This window comes from Salmo salar, chromosome ssa13 (assembly GCF_905237065.1).
Source record: "Salmo salar chromosome ssa13, Ssal_v3.1, whole genome shotgun sequence".
Classification (NCBI taxonomy): Eukaryota; Metazoa; Chordata; class Actinopteri; order Salmoniformes; family Salmonidae; genus Salmo; species Salmo salar.
Genome location: NC_059454.1, coordinates 63,823,235 through 63,844,074, shown reverse-complemented (window position 1 = coordinate 63,844,074; position 20,840 = coordinate 63,823,235). Strand labels below are relative to the sequence as shown.

The following is a 20,840-nucleotide window of genomic DNA, read 5'->3' as shown; positions in this document are numbered from 1 at the left end:
GCATATAATTATTTGCTTTGGATAGAAAACACCCTAAACTGTCTAAAACTGTTTGAATGGTGTCTGTGCGTATAACAGAACTCATATGGCAGGCAAAAACCTGAGAAGATTCCAAACAGGAAGCGCCCTCTCTGACAAGTTGTTGTTCATCTTGGCTCTTTTTATTGAAGACTGTGGATCTTTGCCGTAACGTGACACTTCCTACGGCTCCCATAGGCTCTCAGAACCCGGGAAAAAGCTGAATGATATCGAGGCAGCCTCTGGCTGAAACACATTATCGCGTTTGGATAATGGCTGGTCAGAGTACTCTGAGACTCACGCTCGTGCACGAGGGCACGAGATGTATTTATTTTCTCTCTCTTTGTACGTATACAGGCTTTCCCGGTCGGAATATTATCGCTTTTTTACGAGAAAAATGGCATAAAAATTGATTTTAGCGGTTGACATGCTTCGAAGTACGGTAATGGAATATTTAGAAATGTTTTGTCACGAAATGCGCCATGCTCGTCACCCTTATTTACCCTTTCGGATAGTGTCTTGAACGCACGAACAAAACACCGCTATTTGGATATAACAATGGATTATTTGGGACCAAACCAACATTTGCTATTGAAGTAGAAGTCCTGGGAGTGCATTCTGACGAAGAACAGCAAAGGTAATAACATTTTTCTTATAGTAAATCTGACTTTGGTGAGTGCTAAACTTGCTGGGTGTCTAAATAGCTACTGAGAATATTGCAAAATGTGCTTTCACCGAAAAGCTATTTTAAAATCGGACATATCGAGTGCATAGAAGAGTTCTGTATCTATAATTCTTAAAATAATTGTTATGTTTTTTGTAATTTTGTAAATTCACCGGCAGTGTTCGGTGGGAATGCTAGTCACATGCTAGTCACATGCTAATGTAAAAAGCTGGTTTTTGATATAAATATGAACTTGATTGAACAAAACATGCATGTATTGTATAACATAATGTCCTAGGGTTGTCATCTGATGAAGATCATCAAAGGTTAGTGCTGCATTTAGCTGTGGTTTGGGTTTATGTGACATTATATGCTAGCTTGAAAAATGGGTGTCTGATTATTTCTGGCTGGGTACTCTGCTGACATAATCTAATGTTTTGCTTTCGTTGTAAAGCCTTTTTGAAATCGGACAGTGTGGTTAGATTAACGAGAGTCTTGTCTTTAAAATGGTGTAAAATAGTCATATGTTTGAAAAATTGAAGTTTTTGCATTTTTGAGGTATTTGAATATCGCGCCACGGGATTACACTGGCTGTTGAGTAGGTGGGACGCAAGTTAAATAAAGTACATTTTAAGGCCGCCCTTTTAAAATGTGGACTGTACGTATTGTATCTAGGTCAAAGCTAATGCAACACAAAATGTGACTCATACCACACATACAGTAGGTACATGCAGTACATAGGTCATAGGTTAGGATGCACTTCTCCTGTACTAACAACCATTATCAAGTGTTCCCTCACTCCGTCACAAGTGTGGAGCTGATAGAAATGGGTGTCTTTGGTTGTGTCCCAAATGACACCCTATTCTCTATAAAGTGCATTGTTTTTTGTTTTATGGGCCCTAGACAAAAGGATTGCACTAAATAGGGAATAGGGTACCATTTGGGACACAAACCATGGCTCCTGTCTCCTCGAGGCCACAGAAAGCTGAATGATAAAACATGTATACAGTGCCTTCAGAAAGTATTCACACCCATTGACTTTTCCCACATTTTGTTTTGTTACAGCCTGAATTGTAAATTGATCTTATTGAGATTTTTTGTCACCGGCCTACACACAATACCCCATAATGTCAACGTGTAATTATGTTTTAGCAATTTTTACTAATCAATTAAAAAAGAATAACTGAAATGTCTTGAGTCAATAAGTATTCAACCTCTTTGTTATGTGCTGAACAAGTCACATAATTAGTTGCATGGACTCACTCTGTGTGCAATAATAGTGTTAACAAGATTTTTGAATGACTGCTTTATCTCTGTACCCCACACATACAAGGTCCCTCAGTCGATCAGTGAATTTCAAACACAGATTCAACCACAAAGCCCAGGGAGGTTTTCCAACGCATCGCAATGAAGAGCACCTATTGGTAGATAGGTACAAATAAAAAAAGCAGACATTGGATATCCCTTTGATCATGGTGACGTTAATAATGACACTTTGGATGGTGTATCAATACACCCAGTCACTACAAAGATACAGGCGTCCTTCTTAACTCAGTTGCCGTAGAGGAAGGAAAGTGCTCAGGGATTTAACCACGAGGCCAATGGTGACTTTAAAACAGTTACAGAGTTTAATAGCTGTGATAGGACAAAACTGAGGATGGATCAACAACATTGAAGTTACTTAACAATATTAACCTAAATGGCAGAGTGAAAAGAAGGAAGCCTGAACGGCATAAAACATTTCAAAAACATGTATCCTGTTTGCAATAAAGTACTAAAGTAACACCCCATCAAATGTGGCAAATAAATTAATTTAATGTCCTGAATACAAAGCTTGGGGCAAATCCAACACAACATATCACTGAGTAGCACTAGGATTAGGTAGTTTTTAAGGAAAAAAATAAATGGAACAGAGAAAAGCACAGACAAAATCCTAGAGGAAAACCTGGTTCAGTCTGCTTTCCAACAGACACTGAGAGACAAATTCACCTTCCAGCATGACAATAACCTAAAACACAAGAACAAATATACACTGGAGTTGAAGGTTCCTGAGTGGCCTAGTTACAGTTTTGACTTAAATCGGCTTGAAAATCTATGGCAAGACTTGAAAATAGCTGTCTAACAATAATCAACAACCAACTTGACAGAGCTTTTTAAATATTGTACAATCCAGGTTTTCAAAGCACTTAGAGACTTACCCAGAAATACTCACAGCTATAATTGCTGTCAAAGGTGATTCTAACATGTATTGACTCAGGGCTGTAAATACTTATCTAAATTAGATATTTCTGTATTTCATTTTCAATACATTTGCAAAAATGTTGAGTATTGTGTGCTATTTTGAATTCAGGCTGTAACACAACAAAATGTGGAATAAGTCAAGGGGTATGAACACTTTCTGAAGGCACTGTATACAGTATACACTACATGATCAAAAGTATGTGGACACCTGCTCGTCAAACATCTCATTCCAAAAATCATGGGCATTAAATATGGAGTTGGTCCCCTCTTTGTTGCTATAACAGCCTCCACTCTTTTGTGAAGGGTTTCCACTAGGGCCCCCGAGTGGCGCAGCAGTCTAAGGCACTGCATCTCAGTGCTTGAGGGGTCACTACAGACATCCTGGTTTGAATCCAGGCTGTATCACAACCGACCGTGATTGGGAGACCCATAGGGCGGCGCACAATTGGCCCAGCGTTGTACGGGTTTGGCCGGTGTAGGACGTCATTTTAAATAATAATTTGTTCTGAATAGTCTAGAATGTCATTGTATGATGTAGCGTTAAGATTTTCCTTCACCTGAACTAAGGGGCCGAGCCTGAACCATGAAAAACAGCACCAGACCATTATTCCTCCTCCACCAAACTTTACAGTTGGCACTATGCATTGGGGAAGGTAGCGTTCTCCTGGCATCCGCCAAACCCAGATTTGTCCGTCTGATGCCAGTTCATGAAGCGTGATTCATCACTCCAGAGAACAGATTTCCAGTGCTCCAGAGTCCAATGGCGGCGAGCGTTACACCACTTGAGCCGACCCTTGGCATTGCGCATGGTTTTCTTAGGCTTGTGTGCGGCTGCACGGCCATGGAAACCCATTTCATGAAGTTCCCAATGAACAGTTACCGTGCTGATGTTGCTTCCAGAGGCAGTTTGGAAGTGTTTGTGAGTGTTGCAACTGAGGACAATTTTTAAGCGCTACGCACTTCAGTACTCGGCGGTCCTGTTCTGTGAGCTTGTGTGGCCTACCACGTCGCAGCAGAGCATTTGCTGCTCCTAGACGTTTCCACTTCACAATAACAGCATTACAGTTGACCGGGGCAGCTCTAGCAGGGCAGAAATTTGACGAACTGACTTGTTGGAAAGGTGGCATCCTATGACGGTGTTCTGTTGAAAGTCACTTAGCTTTTCAGTAAGGCCCTTCTACTGGCAATGTTTGTCTATGGAGACTGCATGGCGGTGTGCTCGATTTTATACCCTTCAGCAACAGGTGTTGCTGAAATAGCCAATCCACTAATTTGAAGGGGTGTCCACATACTTTTGTGTATATAGTGTATATAGACTAATTGAGTGATTAAGTACCGTAATTTCCGGACTATAAGCCGCAACTTTTTCCCCACGCTTTGAACCTCGCGGCTTAAACAATGACGCGGCTAATATATGGATTTTTCCCGCTTTCAATTTTTTTTGAAAGGAGATGACTTCAGTGGTTTCAGTGCACAGGAGGAGGAAGATAGTGACCAATGACTTTCTTGGTAGGCTACTGTTTACTGCAACAACAAAAAAATTGTTACAAGCCGTGTTTCGTTAAAGCCTATTTATTTTTGTTACAAGCCGTGTTTCGTTAAAGCCTATTTATTTTTATTAAAGCCTGTGTAAAGTTAATTTGTTTCAATGTACCGGTAGGCACCTGCGGCTTATAGACATGTGCGGCTTATTTATGTTCAAAATAATATATATTTTTTAATTCAGTGGGTGCAGCTTATATTCAGGTGCGCTCAATAGTCCGGAAATTACGGTAATGTCTCTCAGAACTGTGTAAACAATACAAAATCTGACTCTTACACCCTTCGTAGTGCCGTACTTTTAGCCAAAGAAATAATTCGCTTTACAAAAAGAGAGAAGGAAAAAGCATACATTTCACAAAAGTGCTGTTCCGCCCTTTAATTAGGAGTTCACAGCAAACTTGTGAAACCTATTGTTATTCTTAGATATCAAATTACTCAAGCATAGATTGGTAACTTTTTTCTAATTTGCCACACAGACACTAGAGGCCATTAGGTGGTGCTGTTATAAGCAGTCTCACTTAAACCCTCATATCTGACACCCCATTTGACCTAAAGACATGGAACATTTTATGTAGGTGTCTTTCCTCATATATCCAAATAACACTAAATTTGGTATGCAGGCCCATGGTACATCTCTTAGTTGGTTAAGAGATGGCTGATGGCTTTTATGTACCCATTTAAATCCTTTGTAAATCCACTTCACAATGGCCTATCAACTTGAAACGTTTTAGGGTCATCAAAGACATTACCATGATTAACCATGTTAAGTTTGGCATTGGCATCTTGAAAAAATAAGGAAACTATTCTGCCCTACAAAGGCAAAACGTAGCAACTACGTATTTTTTCTTCTTCTGGGAAAATCTGACTTAAAAGTTAATGGATTCTATTAAAATGTAACATGTTTCAAGTTAAACTGTAGTTTGTTTGTATCCTGTGGTGTGAATGATTAGTTTAGGCCATGAAACTGTGTGTATGCTAATTTAGAAACCATGACCTAATCAGAGAAGAGGAAATTGCCTAGGATCAGAGAGCAGGGTCAGGCCCAGAACAGAAGATGGATGAAGTGGGATCTGGCTAAACAAAGAGAGGACCATGGACATTCCACAGGGGAGCCAGAGGGAAACTCATTGCGGTCATAAAATGTATAGCTGTGGAGGTGACACCTACAAGGAGAGAGTATGAAATGGTTGTGAACTTTCTAAATTGTTGCACTCAGCTGACTGTATCCTTGGTATTAAACACTTGAAACTTCTCTTGAACTTTTGGTCTCAATTCCTTATTGCAAAGAGGTTGCAATAGCATTTTCTTTTCAACAAAGTATTTTTCTGTCTAGACAGAAAGCAATTTATGATTCGCCATGATATATTCTGATCAACTGGCTTGATCTTGAGTCAGGAAAATAAATACCACATTAATCAGATAATATACCTGGCCATTACAACAGATCAAATATTTTCGACCAAATTCGTAGTTACTTTGTTTTGCCTTTGTAGGACAGTATTAACAATTCACGTTTGTTCTAGGCTACTCTTAATTTTGTAGGACTGACAGGTCCAGCAGTCCTTGTGCACCATAAAATATGCTATAAGCTTGAGATCTTTTGATTTCTCCCAGACTTCTAAGCCATTGATCACTCAGGTTGGTAAAGCTGGTAACTGCACAGTGAGAGACTAGGCGGATGACCATATAGAGTACATGCCTATGCAGATGAAGCCATCCTTAAAAGGAAGGACGACCACAGACAGATCTTATTCATAATTTAATCCTCGTAGAGCATTCCATTACAAATACGAAATGGGTGTAAGCAATGAGGAAGAGTTATACTTTTCTCGCTTTCACATGTCCAGTTTGTCTAGGTCAGTGTGCATGAAGCAGAAAATATATTGTCTCGCACTCTCCAAACGCTTCTGCACTTTGGTCAAGTGTGATCCACACACTCTACCTCAGTGTCAAGTTACTATTAGCCTCAAGGGCTCTAGCCTATAATGTTTTTGAGTGCAAGAACATCAATTAAGTAAAAGAGACTATTGAAAAAAGCTTTGGAGACCTAGCCAATGTTCTATACCTTCAGCACAGTGAATACAATTGAAAGAAGCTACTTCACTTTTCATACTTTGGAGAACTAGCCAAGGTTCAATACCTTCAGTACTGTGGACCCCAGCTCCAGGCCCACCAGCACAGTGCGGTCCACCAACTCAGCTATCCTGGGGTCGACCACTTTCAGTGAGTCCTGCACCAGGTCGGTCACATCCACCTGCCAGTCGGGCCCCAGCATGGTGATGACCTGGTCGGTGCCCTCGGTGGAGGTGGTGTGGAACTGGGTCAGCACCTTGACCAGGGTGCGCTGGTACTGCAGGGTGCAGCCCCGACTCACCCGCCGGTCGTCCTCATCGTCATCCACGTCACTGTCTCTGGCGCTCCTGATTAAGAGAGGGGGGTGACAAATGGTCAATGATGTTAGTATCAATACCGTAACCATGGTCAATATCATTGCCGGTATCAATTCCATTACCAGTGTCAATACCATTACCCATGTCAAAACCGTATCCAGTGTCAAAGTTTACAACAACAAAGGTGAACCACATAAAAATGTATTTGCTTTACTATTTACTAAACAGTTTCAGAAGTTTATCATAACCTTTAATGATGCATAATGTTTACTTAATATGTTTGTGGAAGATGCTGTAGTCTAGTTAAATCCTGCGTCCTGTTTCGGGAGATTATGTTATTAATTGCTTCTTATCATTATATAATAAACATCATAGCACTTGATGTGATGAGAGGCCCAACACTAATCCACATGGAGGACATTTGTTACAGTGTCTGTTCCAATGTGCCCTTCGTGAGGGAAAAATCCTACAACCTGGCACAAATCTCCTCCAAAAACGACCAATCAAGCAAGATTTGGATGTGTGCCTTCCATTCCTTCCTCAGCAGTCTGACATGCTGCCGGCATTCCCTAAATGCTAAAAAGCTCTCCTCTGTTTCCAAGGGTAATTAATCTTTACTTTGACTTATCCCTTTCAGATAACTTGAGAAGAAGGAGCGGCAGCGAGCAGTCAGTGACTGACAAAGCATTTACCATCCATTGATTCCCGGAGCCCGCCTGAATATCAAGCAGGCCTGTCCCGTGTTCCCTAAAAGGTCTGACAATACTCGAACATGTATCACGTCCCCTGGCAGGCTAACGCTAGACATTTTAAGGCTAAAATGTGCTGTTCGCCTGTGTTCCTCATCTTGTACAACAAAGCCGCAATGGCAGTGGAGAGACAGACGAGAGCGTAGACGAGCGTTCAGTTAAGACTAGGTTAACACGAGAGAAAGCATGACTCTCTTCATTGAGTATCATGACTCTCGCACAGGTCATAGAGTTTACCACGTTGAGGCTATACCTGGAAATATATTGTTTTTTTCTTCAGAAGATTGATACATACGAATGAGTTCAAGTTTTGATGCACGTCGCCCGGCCTACCCAATTACACTTTTAGAATCCATTACTCGATAACAAAGCCAGTCAGCAATGCGGTAATGTAGCGAACACACTGCGGTCCAAGAGACCTGGCCCTTGATAAAGATATATATATATATGAGAGAGAGAGAGAGAGAGAGAGGCAAAAGGCTTGTGTTCCGAGGGGAGACTAAATAAAAGACCATTCAATTATTGCAAAATTAATGTTATAAAACAACTGCAAAAAAATTCTACGTAATACAGAGTGAAGTTTTTTTTGTCCATGTTCTGACGACATCGCAAACATCTAGGTAAGAGCTTAATGTTTTGCCAAAATGGCGTAATGACATTTGGTGATACATTTCTTTCACCATTCAAAAATAACCATAAAAAGCCTTCTGCAGTTATGTTTTTTTCCTATTCCCTACAAAATATGAATACATAGCAGTTAATGTAGTTCATTGTGGTTCATGGTTTAGAAAATGTGAAACCCAAGCGGCCTATTTCCAGGAACTGATTAAGACTAGGATTAAGAACCATTCTCGATCGAAAATCTCAATTGAAATAGGTTTTTCAGATAGATTTAATCTGTGTCTGGGAAACCGGCCCTAAAAACATGCAGTGAATTTACTGTCAGTCGGATGTAAAATTGGCTTAAACTCCTGTTCTCAGCCAAACTTTAGTAGTTTAGTTCAATTATTTAAGAGGGATAAGTGTGATTATTTGAAACCATGAGCTGGCTTAAACACTAATAAATCATGTGTGCACAGGCAGTAGCTGTGCTAAGATGCCTAAACATTGCTTAGGCAGGATCCCGTCCCTAGAACGACACTGTTGTGGAAAACTCAATCCAAAGATCTAGGCAGTGACTATTTACAGTGTAGTAGTACATCTTTAAACAAGCTGCTACAAAGGAGATCTGTCTCTGAACACAGTCAGGGAAGAACTCGGTTGCATGTCCCTCAATTAGGGTGGCAGGTAGCCTAGTGGTTAGAGCGTTGGGCCAGTAACCGAAAGGTTGCTAGACCCCCGAGCTGACAAGGTAAAAGTCTGTCGTTCTGCCCCTGAACAAGGCAGCTAACCCACTGTTCCTAGGCCATCATTGTAAATAATAATTTGTTCTTAACTGACTTGCCTAGTTAAATAAAGGTTCAATAAAAATAATAATAATAAATATAGAAGGAGGTGATAATACAATCATATTGGATACACAACAGTTTCTTTATACAAGGAACAGTCCCAGAACATAATGGCCTTGTTTTAGGGTGCAGACATAACAGGAGTCTATGAAATGCAGTTCATCACAGAACAGAGCATAAACCTTGAGAAGTTACAACAGCTCACCCCAAATTCCGCCACCACAACATATAACATACGACACAATCAAAACATGGGGTGCACAATTAAGATGTGCGGTAATCTCAAATATAATTCAAATTCAGTAAAAGAAACATCAGCTCGAAAACAGCAGTGCACTCCATGTTTAGTGTGTGGGCGAGTCCTCCTACCTGCGGTCAGGAAGAATGGGTACCCTCCAGCCCTTGATGAAGCTCAGATTGCTGTCGGACAGTTCCACTTGGAGGGGGAGTTTGGGCACCCACACGGTCAGCTCCAGGGGAGCACTAAGGTGCTCATAGCTGAAGATGACCCGGGCGTTCATGGAGCCCCGTGTCTCCTTCCCGTTCACAAACACATAGTCACAATTCATGGACACCTGCGAAAGAGGTGATGAGTCAAGAGTCATTTGATAATGTATCTGCCATTGATATGGGTGATATAGTACAGTATGGATGCAGGAGTGGCGTCAACCACCTACAGTGCATTCGGAAAGTATTCAGACCTATTGACTTTTTCCACATTTTGTAACGTTACAGCCTTATTCTAAAATCGCTAAATTATATATTTTCTCCTCATCAATCTACACACAATACCACATAATGACAAAGCGAAAACAGGTTTTTCGAAATGTTTGCAGATTTATTACGAATAAAAACTGAAATACCTTATTTACATCAGTATTCAGACCCTTTGCTATGAGACTCGAAATTGAGCACAGGCACATCCTTTTTCCATTGATCATCCTTGAGATGTTTCTGCAACTTTATTGGAGTCCACCTGTGGTAAATTCAACTGATTTGAGATGATTTGGAAATGCACCACCTGAGTCTATAGATTCCCACAGTTGACAGTGCATGTCAGAGCAAAAACCAAGCCATGAGGTCGAAGGAATTGTTCGTAAAGCTCTGGGACAGGATTGTGTCGAGGCACAGATCTGGAGAAGGGTACCAAAAAATGTCTGCAGCATTGAAGGTCCCCAAGAACACCGTGGCCTCCGTCATTCTTAAATGGTTTTGGAAAAACCAAGACTCTTCCAAAGAGCTGTGCACCCAGCCAAACTGAGCATACGGGGGAGAAGGGCCTTGGACAGGGAGGTGACCAAGAACTCGATGGTCACTCTGACACAGCTCCAGAGTTCCTCTGTGGAGATGGGAGAACCTTCTAGAAGGACAACCATCTCTGCAGCACTCCACCAATCAGGCCTTTATGATAGAGTGGCCAGACAGAAGCCAGTTCTGAGTAAAAGGCACATGACAGCTGCTTGGACTCCCAGACTATGAGAAACAAGATTTTCTGGTCTGATGAAATCAAGATTGAACTCTTTGGCCTGAATGCCAAGCATCACGTCTGGAGGAAACCTGGCACCATCCCTACAGTGAAGCATGGTGGTGGCAGCATCATGCTGTGGGGATGTTTTTCAGTGGCAGGGACTGGGAGATTAGTCAGGATCAAGGGAAAAATTAACGGAGCAAAGTACAGAGAGGTCCTTGATGAAAACCTGCTCCAGAGTGCTCAGGACCTCAGACTGGGGCAAAGGTTCACCTTCTAACAGACAACAACCCTCAGCTCACAGCCAAGACAATGCACGAGTGGCTTCGGGACAAGTTTCAATGTCCTTGAGTGGCCCAGCTAGAACCGGGACTTCAACCCAATCAAACATCTCTGGAGAGACCTAAAAACAGCTGTGCAGCAATGCTCCCCATCCAACCTGACAAAGCTTGAGAGGATCTGCAGAGAAGAATGGGAGAAACTCCCCAAATACAGCTGTGCCAAGCTTGCAACGTCATACCTAGAAGACTTGAGGGTGTAATCGCTGCCAAAGGTGCTTCAACAAAGTACTGAGTAAAGGGTCTGAATACTTATGTAAATGTGATCTGTTTATTATTTTTAATACATTTGTAAAACATTCTAAAAACCTGTTTTTTCTTTGTGATTATGGGATATTGTGTGTAGATTGATAAGGGGAAAAAACGATTGAATCAATTTTAGAATAAGGCTGTAACGTAACAAAATGTGGAAAAAGTCAAGGGGTCTGAATACTTTCCGAATGCACTGTAGTTTATTACATTGGATTTGCTGGTGCACAGCTTTCCTCAGCTTCAGCTGAAGGAAATAGGGAGTACACATATTCCTTTTTACGCTTACAGAGTATGTGCAATGTGTACTATTTTTAGGTCGCAGTAATCCTCCTTTGTGAACGTTCCAATATTTTGCCACGAGGGACTGTATTTTTGTAATTAGAAATATCTGGGAACACAGTGTAAACAACACTACTTGAGGGTTTTCTCCAATCTAATTTGGAAGAATTGGCCCTTAAGTACAACCTACTCAAAGCCTTTAAAAATCATTCAAGGGTCGCATGCCCCCCCAACCCCACTCTTCCCACCCACCACAATTTTCTGTGTTATGATCTACACACAATTCTGTGGAGACACACTGCATAATATACTAAAACAAGCTTTCAGGCAACAGATAATTCATAGAATACAAAAGCTTAATACACCAGGCACCCACAAAATTCTGTTTATTTATTTTTTATCCAGCAGTTGTCTCCAAGCAGTCATGGGACAGAATTTCTCATAAATACCCACCCCTTAAATACTAAAATATTTACTGTAATAAATAGCAAGGTTTGCTTTTGGTTTTGGGATACCATCAATGATTTATCTGGCAGTCGGAGGCAGCTGACACTAATCAAAGGAGCTAATCTCTTACAAATGGAGGTTGGGATCGCCAGTCTTCTCAGTGCTGGGGATTCATCATAGTGGGGGGCCTGGGTAATAAAATACCCAGTTCATCCAGACAGACCTCTCCACTCTGCAATTCATACAGGCCAGGTCGGAAGCCTTCAGCGAGAGAAAAGTATTTATCTTTATTTCCCTTGTTCTGATCATTGGCGTATTCAGATCTACTATGAGACTTTGCCGTCTTTAGCCACCTTTGTGTGAATAGGGATTTCGGGATTATATTTGTCTGCCGGAGATCTAGGATGACGGTTGGAATCAGCGTAATAGACTTTGGCATACTGAATTATGATAATTAGGTTATTGCTTGCCAGAAGGGCCATGCACAGACCTTTCAGGGGCAGGTGCTCTGCCACACACACATTTTAAGCAAGTTAGTACACAGTGCTTCACTCTTTTTCCTGATTGACATCAGAAAAAGAGTGCGGGCTATCAGCTGATCATTGATGTTGATGATTGATTGAAATATGCTAGTTACAGGTGTAGTATCTTAATTGGAGCCAGTTTGCTAAAATAATACATTTTTGTTAGGGCAAATCAATTCTGACATTTTAAAGTGGGAAATTACAAACTTAAGAAGCCTTTTTAAACCTTGAAAACACTACACACAAAGTTTGCATTTCCTGCTCTGCAGGAGAATTCTCAGTAAGAGTGATCAAATTAAGATTCAACATCTGTAGCTTGCTCGATTTCTTTTACTGATTGTGATTAATCTTCAATGCTTGTATCAAATAATAACTTCATAATTTAATATTCATAATTGTCTAACTCGGGCCTCCCAAGTGGCGCAGCGGTCTAAGGCACTGCTTTGCAGTGTTGAGGCGTCACTACAGTCTGGGGTTCGATCCCAGGCTGTGTCAGCCAGCCGTGACCTGCAGTCCCATAGAGCGGTGCACAATTGGCCCAGCGTCGTCCGGATTAGAGGAGGGTTTGGTTGGGGGGCTTTCCTTGGCTCATCGCGCTCTAGCGACTCCTTGTGGCGGGCAAGCTGACAACCAGTCGTCAGTTGAATGGTGTTTCCTCCGACACATTGGTGTGGCTGGCTTCCAGGTTCAACCGAGCGGGTGTTACGCAGCTTGGCGGGTCATGTTTCGAGGGACGCATTACTCGACTTTCGCCTCTCCCGAGCCCGTTGGGGAGTTGCAGCGATGAGACAAGATTGGATTACAATTGGGGAGAAAAAGGGGGTAAAATTTCAACAACAAAAAACATAATAATTGTCTAACTCATGATATATATGGCTGGCTGGCTGGTGGCTTGTGTAGATATTTTAGTATGGTGGTTAGCTAGAGTGTAGACTACCTGTGTTGCTGCTGCCCTGACATACATGTGCAACTCCCGACTAAAGAAGGGATGGAGTTGGGTTGGAGGGTCAATGATGCAGCCGCTCCTGTCTTTCTGCCTCTCTCTGCTGACCGAATATTGATGATGATGTAGGTTAAATCAAGCGTTATCAAGTGTTAATCAAATGTTATGCTGATGTGGCAGTACACACTCGACCGATATCTGCATCTCTCAAGCCATATGTATTTTTGGATACCGTGTAAGCGCAATCTTCGTACAGGGCAGACTTGGAAAAAAGGCGCAACCGGGCTCTGTACAGGGCAGATCAACAGGTGCAACCAACGGATGGGGTGGGGGGTGGTGAACTTGACAAAGTTATGACGAATTGCGGCGGGCAGTGGGTTCCAAACAACAATGACAAAACCTTTATACAAAAACATTTTTAGGGGAAAATTATACCACCACCCAAAAGGACACTTTGGAGACTGGGAGGGCAAAGGGGCATGTGCCTGCACTGTACAGAGTAAAGGACATACCTACACCCCCACCCAGGCACAGACAGACAGACAGACAGACAGATAAGGTACAGTCATCCTTTGTACCAAAACCACCACAGTGCACCCTCCACACTTGTGACCTACCACTCTAGGCATCCACTTTGCTATAATGCTAACACCAGCCTCCCTATCACTCCCACTCACTTTGCTGATACACCCTCGCTAACTGCACTAACCCAAACTATCCCAGCTCCTGCAGGCAGCTAATAAACTTGTCTGTCTAATTGTGAGTCAAAAGCTGTTAACGACTACAGGCGTCAGAAGGCAACGGGGGTCCGTGAAAGTGCTCTAATGCACGGAGCAGCGAGCTGCCGTCGCTACACAGCCCTCTAATGTTCTGTGACACCTTCCATGGTGCCAGCAGATTGCCTGGGTGGGTTCAGGGCAAAGAAAGACAGGGTGGGCACTGCCTACTATGGTGGCATCCAGGCATCCAGTTTAAACCCACAAGCAGAGATGCAGGATCAAAAAGGATCACCACCCGCCTGCAGCACAGTATATCCACTTCATTGAGACGCGTGCATGTGGAAAACAGAAGGTTGATGGGGTGACCTGATTGTGCTTATTCTACTGACTAATGAGTATGGATCTAATGAGAAACAATGATCACCGTTTAGTGATGCACACCCCATGCTGGCGAGCCTCTGCTCACACTCTTTACTTCAACATGTGCCTCCAAACAGGATTTAGGCCTGTAATGAGTTCCGTTTGATCGCATGAGCAGTTTCAATGTATTACAATACCTCATGCAAAATGTAGGCCTATCAATACCACCTGTTTGGTTCCTGGAGGTGCAGTATATGGCAAAATAAAGCATAACTTGTTCATTAGGGCACACAAAATAAAAATGCTTTAGAATGTTTTGCAAAAAGAAAACCAAAAAAAGTGTTTGCTGGTGGTTCCTGGTGGTGGTATTGGATGAGTTCAAGTAGTCCTTCCCTGTTTCAGTTTGGTTCTTTTCATTTGGGGCCTAATGAACACACCCCAGTTGTGTTACTGTTGCTGTTGTATTTACCATTATGAAAACCTACTTTAATTGATGGAAGGTACAGTAAGATAATCAATAGAATTCTCTTAAAAAAATACCCCATAACTCTTTAAATCGACAGAGGAGCACTTTGCGAAACACATTGCGTTTCATTGCTTTATCTATTCATACATGATTTCTGGGCCAGCAAGCTCCAATTGACTGGATTAAGTCCTCATTGTGAAGCTATCAACAATAATAAGACAACTTCTTCAAGACCTCTCATATACAATACCACAGCAGACAGCAAGGAGACAATACTGAAGACAGTACACCACTCAGGTGTACTTATCTCATTGCCTCACAAAGCCTTTCTTATATAAGCCTGGTCACTGGCTGAAGGTGAATGTGTCACAATGGTGTGAGAGTGCAGAATGGAGGAAACTGAGGGCTTGGCTGAACAAGGGTTGGATGACCACTGGCGTGGAAGAGGGCGCTCTGCCGCCACTCACGCACACACACACACATACACACAGCCCTGGGAGAAAGGATCAGCTGGGGGAGTCATGTCGTCTCCCGCTTGCTGACAAATTCCCAGCCCTCGCCTCCACTCGCCCAGCCTCCCCCTCTGCTTCCTGCCTTCTCCCCATACTGCCTCCCGTACTCGTGCACTCCTTCCACCCCAAACAACACAACATAAAACACCACAACAAACCCCAGTCTGAGCAGAGCACAGATGTATGGTTTAATAACAATCCTACTGTGCTCTCTCTCGCACACAAACACCATCCACTGTACATTCAAATGGGATTGGGTTATCTGCCAGCGCTGACATATATCGTGGCCTATTTATTTCAAAGGGGGAATAAACAAACAAAGGAATAAACGCCTCAGCAAAGAGAAATGAGCACCGCGTAACGTTTTCCAAAAGTTGGGTACAAAAACAGAATAACGGCAGGTTGGCGAATATCCAAAGCTTAAAAAAAAAACACACGCTTTGTTAAAAAAAAAAATCCAATAAATGTATCTGACGTCTACACATTTGCAATTCACAACCTATGTGCACATGGTGCGGCTTGGTTTATATAACAAGACGTTCTCTATATGCTTTACTTATAGACCGTGCGGTGCCTATTGTTTTGAGTGTTCCACAGACTCACCAAGGCTACACAAACACAATAACAAAATATAAGAGAATAGAGTAATCTGATTAGAATAGATCTGCATTAAGAGTGCGGTGTATGAATAATGGGAATAATGTGGCATCATGAAATGCAAGGGGAAAAGCACAAACTTAGTGGGTTGTCTTTGTGAACCTTTCGTTCGTATTTTGTGGAGTGTTGTATAGAACTGTCAGGACTCATATACATCTCGGCGTGAAGGGCTCATCTTGCGTTAGCTTCTAAAGTTCAATGGCAGCGGCAGTGAACCAAAGTCCACTCAATAACACTGCGCTAATGCAGCTCGTCTTGAAACCATTCTAAACCTTCTCACATACAGATTAATGGCAAAAAGTAATGCTTTTTATTCATGCTCTGACATATAGATCCTAGTATTATCACACATATGAATGTCAGAATAAGATTAGGGGCTGTCTGTATTCTGTCTGTGTTTTACAGCTGTTGCTTTTCCCTCCATTTATTCAAAACGAATTTGCATTATAATTGTGCACTCCGCTTTCAATAATCCCACATGATAATCTCAAATGAACAAAAAATGCATAAATCCACATAAAAAATTGCCTATAATTTTTCTCTACATCACGTATAATTTTCTCACATGTCCTGTAAGGTGTTGTGGTGCTGTCATCAAATGCGCTCGGAGAGAATCAACAAATACATTTGGATTCAATTCCAGAGGTTGCAGCCTCCTTTATCCAACTCTTTCAACAACAAAATGGGATTTACCAATGCTGTTTATGGGGTTTGCTTCTTTAATCCATAAATGGGAGCTGATGTTGCATACTACAGCTGTGGCTCCCAACGGGCTAGAGTTGTGTTTGTGACTCATCCCAGGACACTAGCAACGTCTCCTCGCCTCCATTTATCCTACTTGGCTAAGGTCACGTCCCAAATGGCACCCTATTCCCTATTTAGTGCAATACTTTTGTTTAGGGCCCATACGGCTCTGGTCAAAAGTTGTGCACTATATAGGACATACGGATCCATTTGGGACACAGCCTAAGTGAATGGAAATGGATGGTAGGCCTTGCACCAGATAATGCAGCTAAAGTAAACTCTAAGGTCTGGAGAAACGGTGGCAAAAAGACTAGACATCCTTCAGAGCTATTACTGTGCTTTGTAGCCTATTGATTTTGGTGTACCAGTAAGACTATGAACAGCCATTGAGTCATCTGTGGGGGGGTTCAAAAGCAACTGAGTCAACAGCACATAATTATGGACAGCCATATAATGAGGTTTTGACGTTCGCATGATGGTATATTAAAGTGTGCTGCTGGCCCATTAGGGTGTGTACGAGTACGGTGGGATTCCATTTGGTATCAGATGCATTACCAAGACAATATCATTCTTAGAGGGATAGGGTTGAGAAATTCCGGTAACTTTCCCAAAAGTCCAAGGTATTCCAAAATCACGGTTGGGAAAGTTACTGGAATTGTGCAACCTAAGAGGGAACTACTGTACCATACCTTCACAATGTCTTCGTTAGAGGACTTGCACTCTACGAAGGATGATACGTCAGTCACGACTCCACTCATTTCAATGGAGACCACTTTCACGGGAATGGCCACGGTTCGGCCAGTCAGTATTGCAGTGTTAATGATTTCGGTGTCCTGTAGAGTTTAAAGGAGAGAGGGAACAAACATGAAACAGTGTTAGATAGTGTTTATCGCACATTTATTTCACTGAGTACTACCAATATTAACTTTTCAAAAAGGAAGTCCAAAGAGTTCTGCTGGAAGCCATTCTAAGTGATCGGCTGGGTTTGATTTTAAATGGGCCACCCCTTTTTGATACATTTCATCACTCGAGGTATGTATTTTCAAAAGATACACTGTAGAGGTGTCCTCAAATGTTCCAATGAACACTTTGAAAAGAAAATGAAGTGAGACAAGTTTTAAAAAAAAATTGAATGCACAAAGAGAATAACGAACATCAATCACTGTGCAGAACACAGTTTTATGTTTTCCCCTCCACGCTACAACTGTACGCTAGGAAAAAAAAGGCAAGACGTTCGCATTGACAATGTATGCAAAGTCATTTGAGTTGTGAAGTGAAACATTCATTCTTCATCAAGCGGATGCAAATATGAAAGAGAAGTGAAATGCCAAAGGAAAGTATTTTTCATAGCCCTACAAAACATTATGTTGTCCTCAAAACCTTTTTATCTGTCCTCACAATCTTGGTTAGAGTTAGAGAATCTGCGTTGTCATCTTATTTGCACTAAGGTGGCAAACAACAAAGTCTAGGGTCACTAATAGATGCCTGAAATCACAATACTGGGGAATATACACTGAGTACCCAAAATATTAAGAACACCTACTCTTTCCATGTCATAGACTGACCAGGTGGATCCTTATTGATGTCACTTGTTAAATCCACTTCAATCAGTGTAGATGAAGGAGACGAGACAGGTTAAAGAAGGACTTGTAAGCCTTGAGACATGTCACAGTTAACATCCTTATCATTTATCGCCCTCCAGGTTCCCTTGGAGAGTTCATCAATGAGCTTGACGCCTTGATAAGTTCCTTTCCTGAGGATGGCTCACCTCTCACAGTTCTGGGTGACTTTAACCTCCCCACGTCTACCTTTGACTCATTCCTCTCTGCCTCCTTCTTTCCACTCCTCTCCTTTTTTGACCTCACCCTCACACCTTCCCCCCCTACTCACAAGGCAGGCAATACGCTTGACCTCATCTTTACTAGATGCTGTTCTTCCACTAATCTCATTGCAACTCCCCTCCAAGTCTCTGACCACTACCTTGTATCCTTTTCCCTCTCGCTCTCATCCAACACTTCTCACTCTGCCCCTACTCGGATGGTATTGCGCCGTCCCAACCTTCGCTCTCTCTCTCCCGCTACTCTCTCCTCTTCCATCCTATCATCTCTTCCCTCTGCTCAAACCTTCTCCAACCTATCTCCTGATTCGGCCTCCTCAACCCTCCTCTCCTCCCTCTCTGCATCCTTTGATTTCCTCTGTCCCCTATCCTCCAGGCCGGCTCGGTCCTCCCCTCCTGCTCCGTGGCTCAACGACTCACTGCGAGCTCACAGAACAGGGCTCCGGGCAGCCGAGCGGAAATGGAGGAAAACTCGCCTCCCTGCGGACCTGGCATCCTTTCACTCCCTCCTCTCTACATTTTCCTCTTCTGTCTCTGCTGCTAAAGCCACTTTCTACCACTCTAAATTCCAAGCATCTGCCTCTAACCCTAGGAAGCTCTTTGCTACCTTCTCCTCCCTCCTGAATCCTCCTCCCCCTCCCCCCCTCCTCCCTCTCTGTGGATGACTTCGTCAACCATTTTGAAAAGAAGGTTGACGACATCCGATCCTCGTTTGCTAAGTCAAACGACACCGCTGGTCCTGCTCACACTGCCCTACCCTGTGCTTTGACCTCTTTCTCCCCTCTCTCTCCAGATGAAATCTCGCGTCTTGTGACGGCCGGCCGCCCAACAACCTGCCCACTTGACCCTATCCCCTCCTCTCTTCTCCAGACCATTTCCGGAGACCTTCTCCCCTACCTCACCTCACTCGTCAACTCATCCTTGACCGCTGGCTACGTCCCTTCCGTCTTCAAGAGAGCGAGAGTTACACCCCTTCTGAAAAAACCTACACTCGATCCCTCCGATGTCAACAACTACAGACCAGTATCCCTTCTTTCTTTTCTCTCCAAAACTCTTGAACGTGCCGTCCTTGGCCAGCTCTCTTGCTATCTCTCTCAGAATGACCTTCTTGATCCTAATCAGTCAGGTTTCAACACTGGGCATTCAACTGAGACTGCTCTTCTCTGTGTCACGGAGGCTCTCCGCACTGCTAAAGCTAACTCTCCTCTGCTCTCATCCTCCTAGACCTATCTGCTGCCTTTGATACTGTGAACCATCAGATCCTCCTCTCCACACTCTCCGACCTGGGCATCTCCGGCGCGGCCCACGCTTGGATTGCGTCCTACCTGACAGGTCACTCCTACCAGGTGGCGTGGCGAGAATCTGTCTCCGCACCACGTGCTCTCACCACTGGTGTCCCCCAGGGCTCTGTTCTAGGCCCTCTCCTATTCTCGCTATACACCAAGTCACTTGGCTCTGTCATATCCTCACATGGTCTCTCATATCATTGCTATGCAGATGACACACAATTAATCTTCTCCTTTCCCCCTTCTGACAACCAGGTGGCGAATCGCATCTCTGCATGTCTGGCAGACATATCAGTGTGGATGACGGATCACCACCTCAAGCTGAACCTCGGCAAGACGGAGCTGCTCTTCCTCCCGGGGAAGGACTGCCCGTTCCATGATCTCGCCATCACGGTTGACAACTCCCTTGTGTCCTCCTCCCAGAGTGCTAAGAGCCTTGGCGTGACCCTGGACAACACCCTGTCGTTCTCCACCAACATCAAGGCGGTGACCCGATCCTGTAGGTTCATGCTCTACAACATTCGCAGAGTACGACCCTGCCTCACACAGGAAGCGGCGCAGGTCCTAATCCAGGCACTTGTCATCTCCCGTCTGGATTACTGCAACTCGCTGTTGGCTGGGCTCCCTGCCTGTGCCATTAAACCCCTACAACTCATCCAGAACGCCGCAGCCCGTCTGGTGTTCAACCTTCCCAAGTTCTCTCACGTCACCCCGCTCCTCCGCTCTCTCCACTGGCTTCCAGTCGAAGCTCGCATCCGCTACAAGACCATGGTGCTTGCCTATGGAGCTGTGAGGGGAACGGCACCTCCGTACCTTCAGGCTCTGATCAGGCCCTACACCCAAACAAGGGCACTGCGTTCATCCACCTCTGGCCTGCTCGCACCCCCCACCTCTGAGGAAGCACAGTTCCCGCTCAGCCCAGTCAAAACTGTTCGCTGCTCTGGCACCCCAATGGT

At 43.4% G+C, this 20,840-nt stretch overlaps 1 protein-coding gene across 2 annotated transcripts in view; it reads right to left on the bottom strand.

Annotated features, from left to right (window-relative positions):
• Nucleotides 1-20,840, bottom strand: part of LOC106567556 (transmembrane protein 132E) — a 397,095-nt gene that overhangs the window by 23,534 nt on the left and 352,721 nt on the right. For both annotated transcript variants that reach the window (XM_014137017.2, XM_014137016.2), the window contains exons 5-7: nucleotides 17,451-17,594; nucleotides 9,422-9,627; nucleotides 6,606-6,885 (exon numbers count right to left, since the gene is read on the bottom strand). In XM_014137017.2, coding sequence (XP_013992492.1) covers nucleotides 6,606-6,885; nucleotides 9,422-9,627; nucleotides 17,451-17,594 — 630 coding nt within the window. The remainder of the gene's footprint in view (nucleotides 1-6,605; nucleotides 6,886-9,421; nucleotides 9,628-17,450; nucleotides 17,595-20,840) is intronic.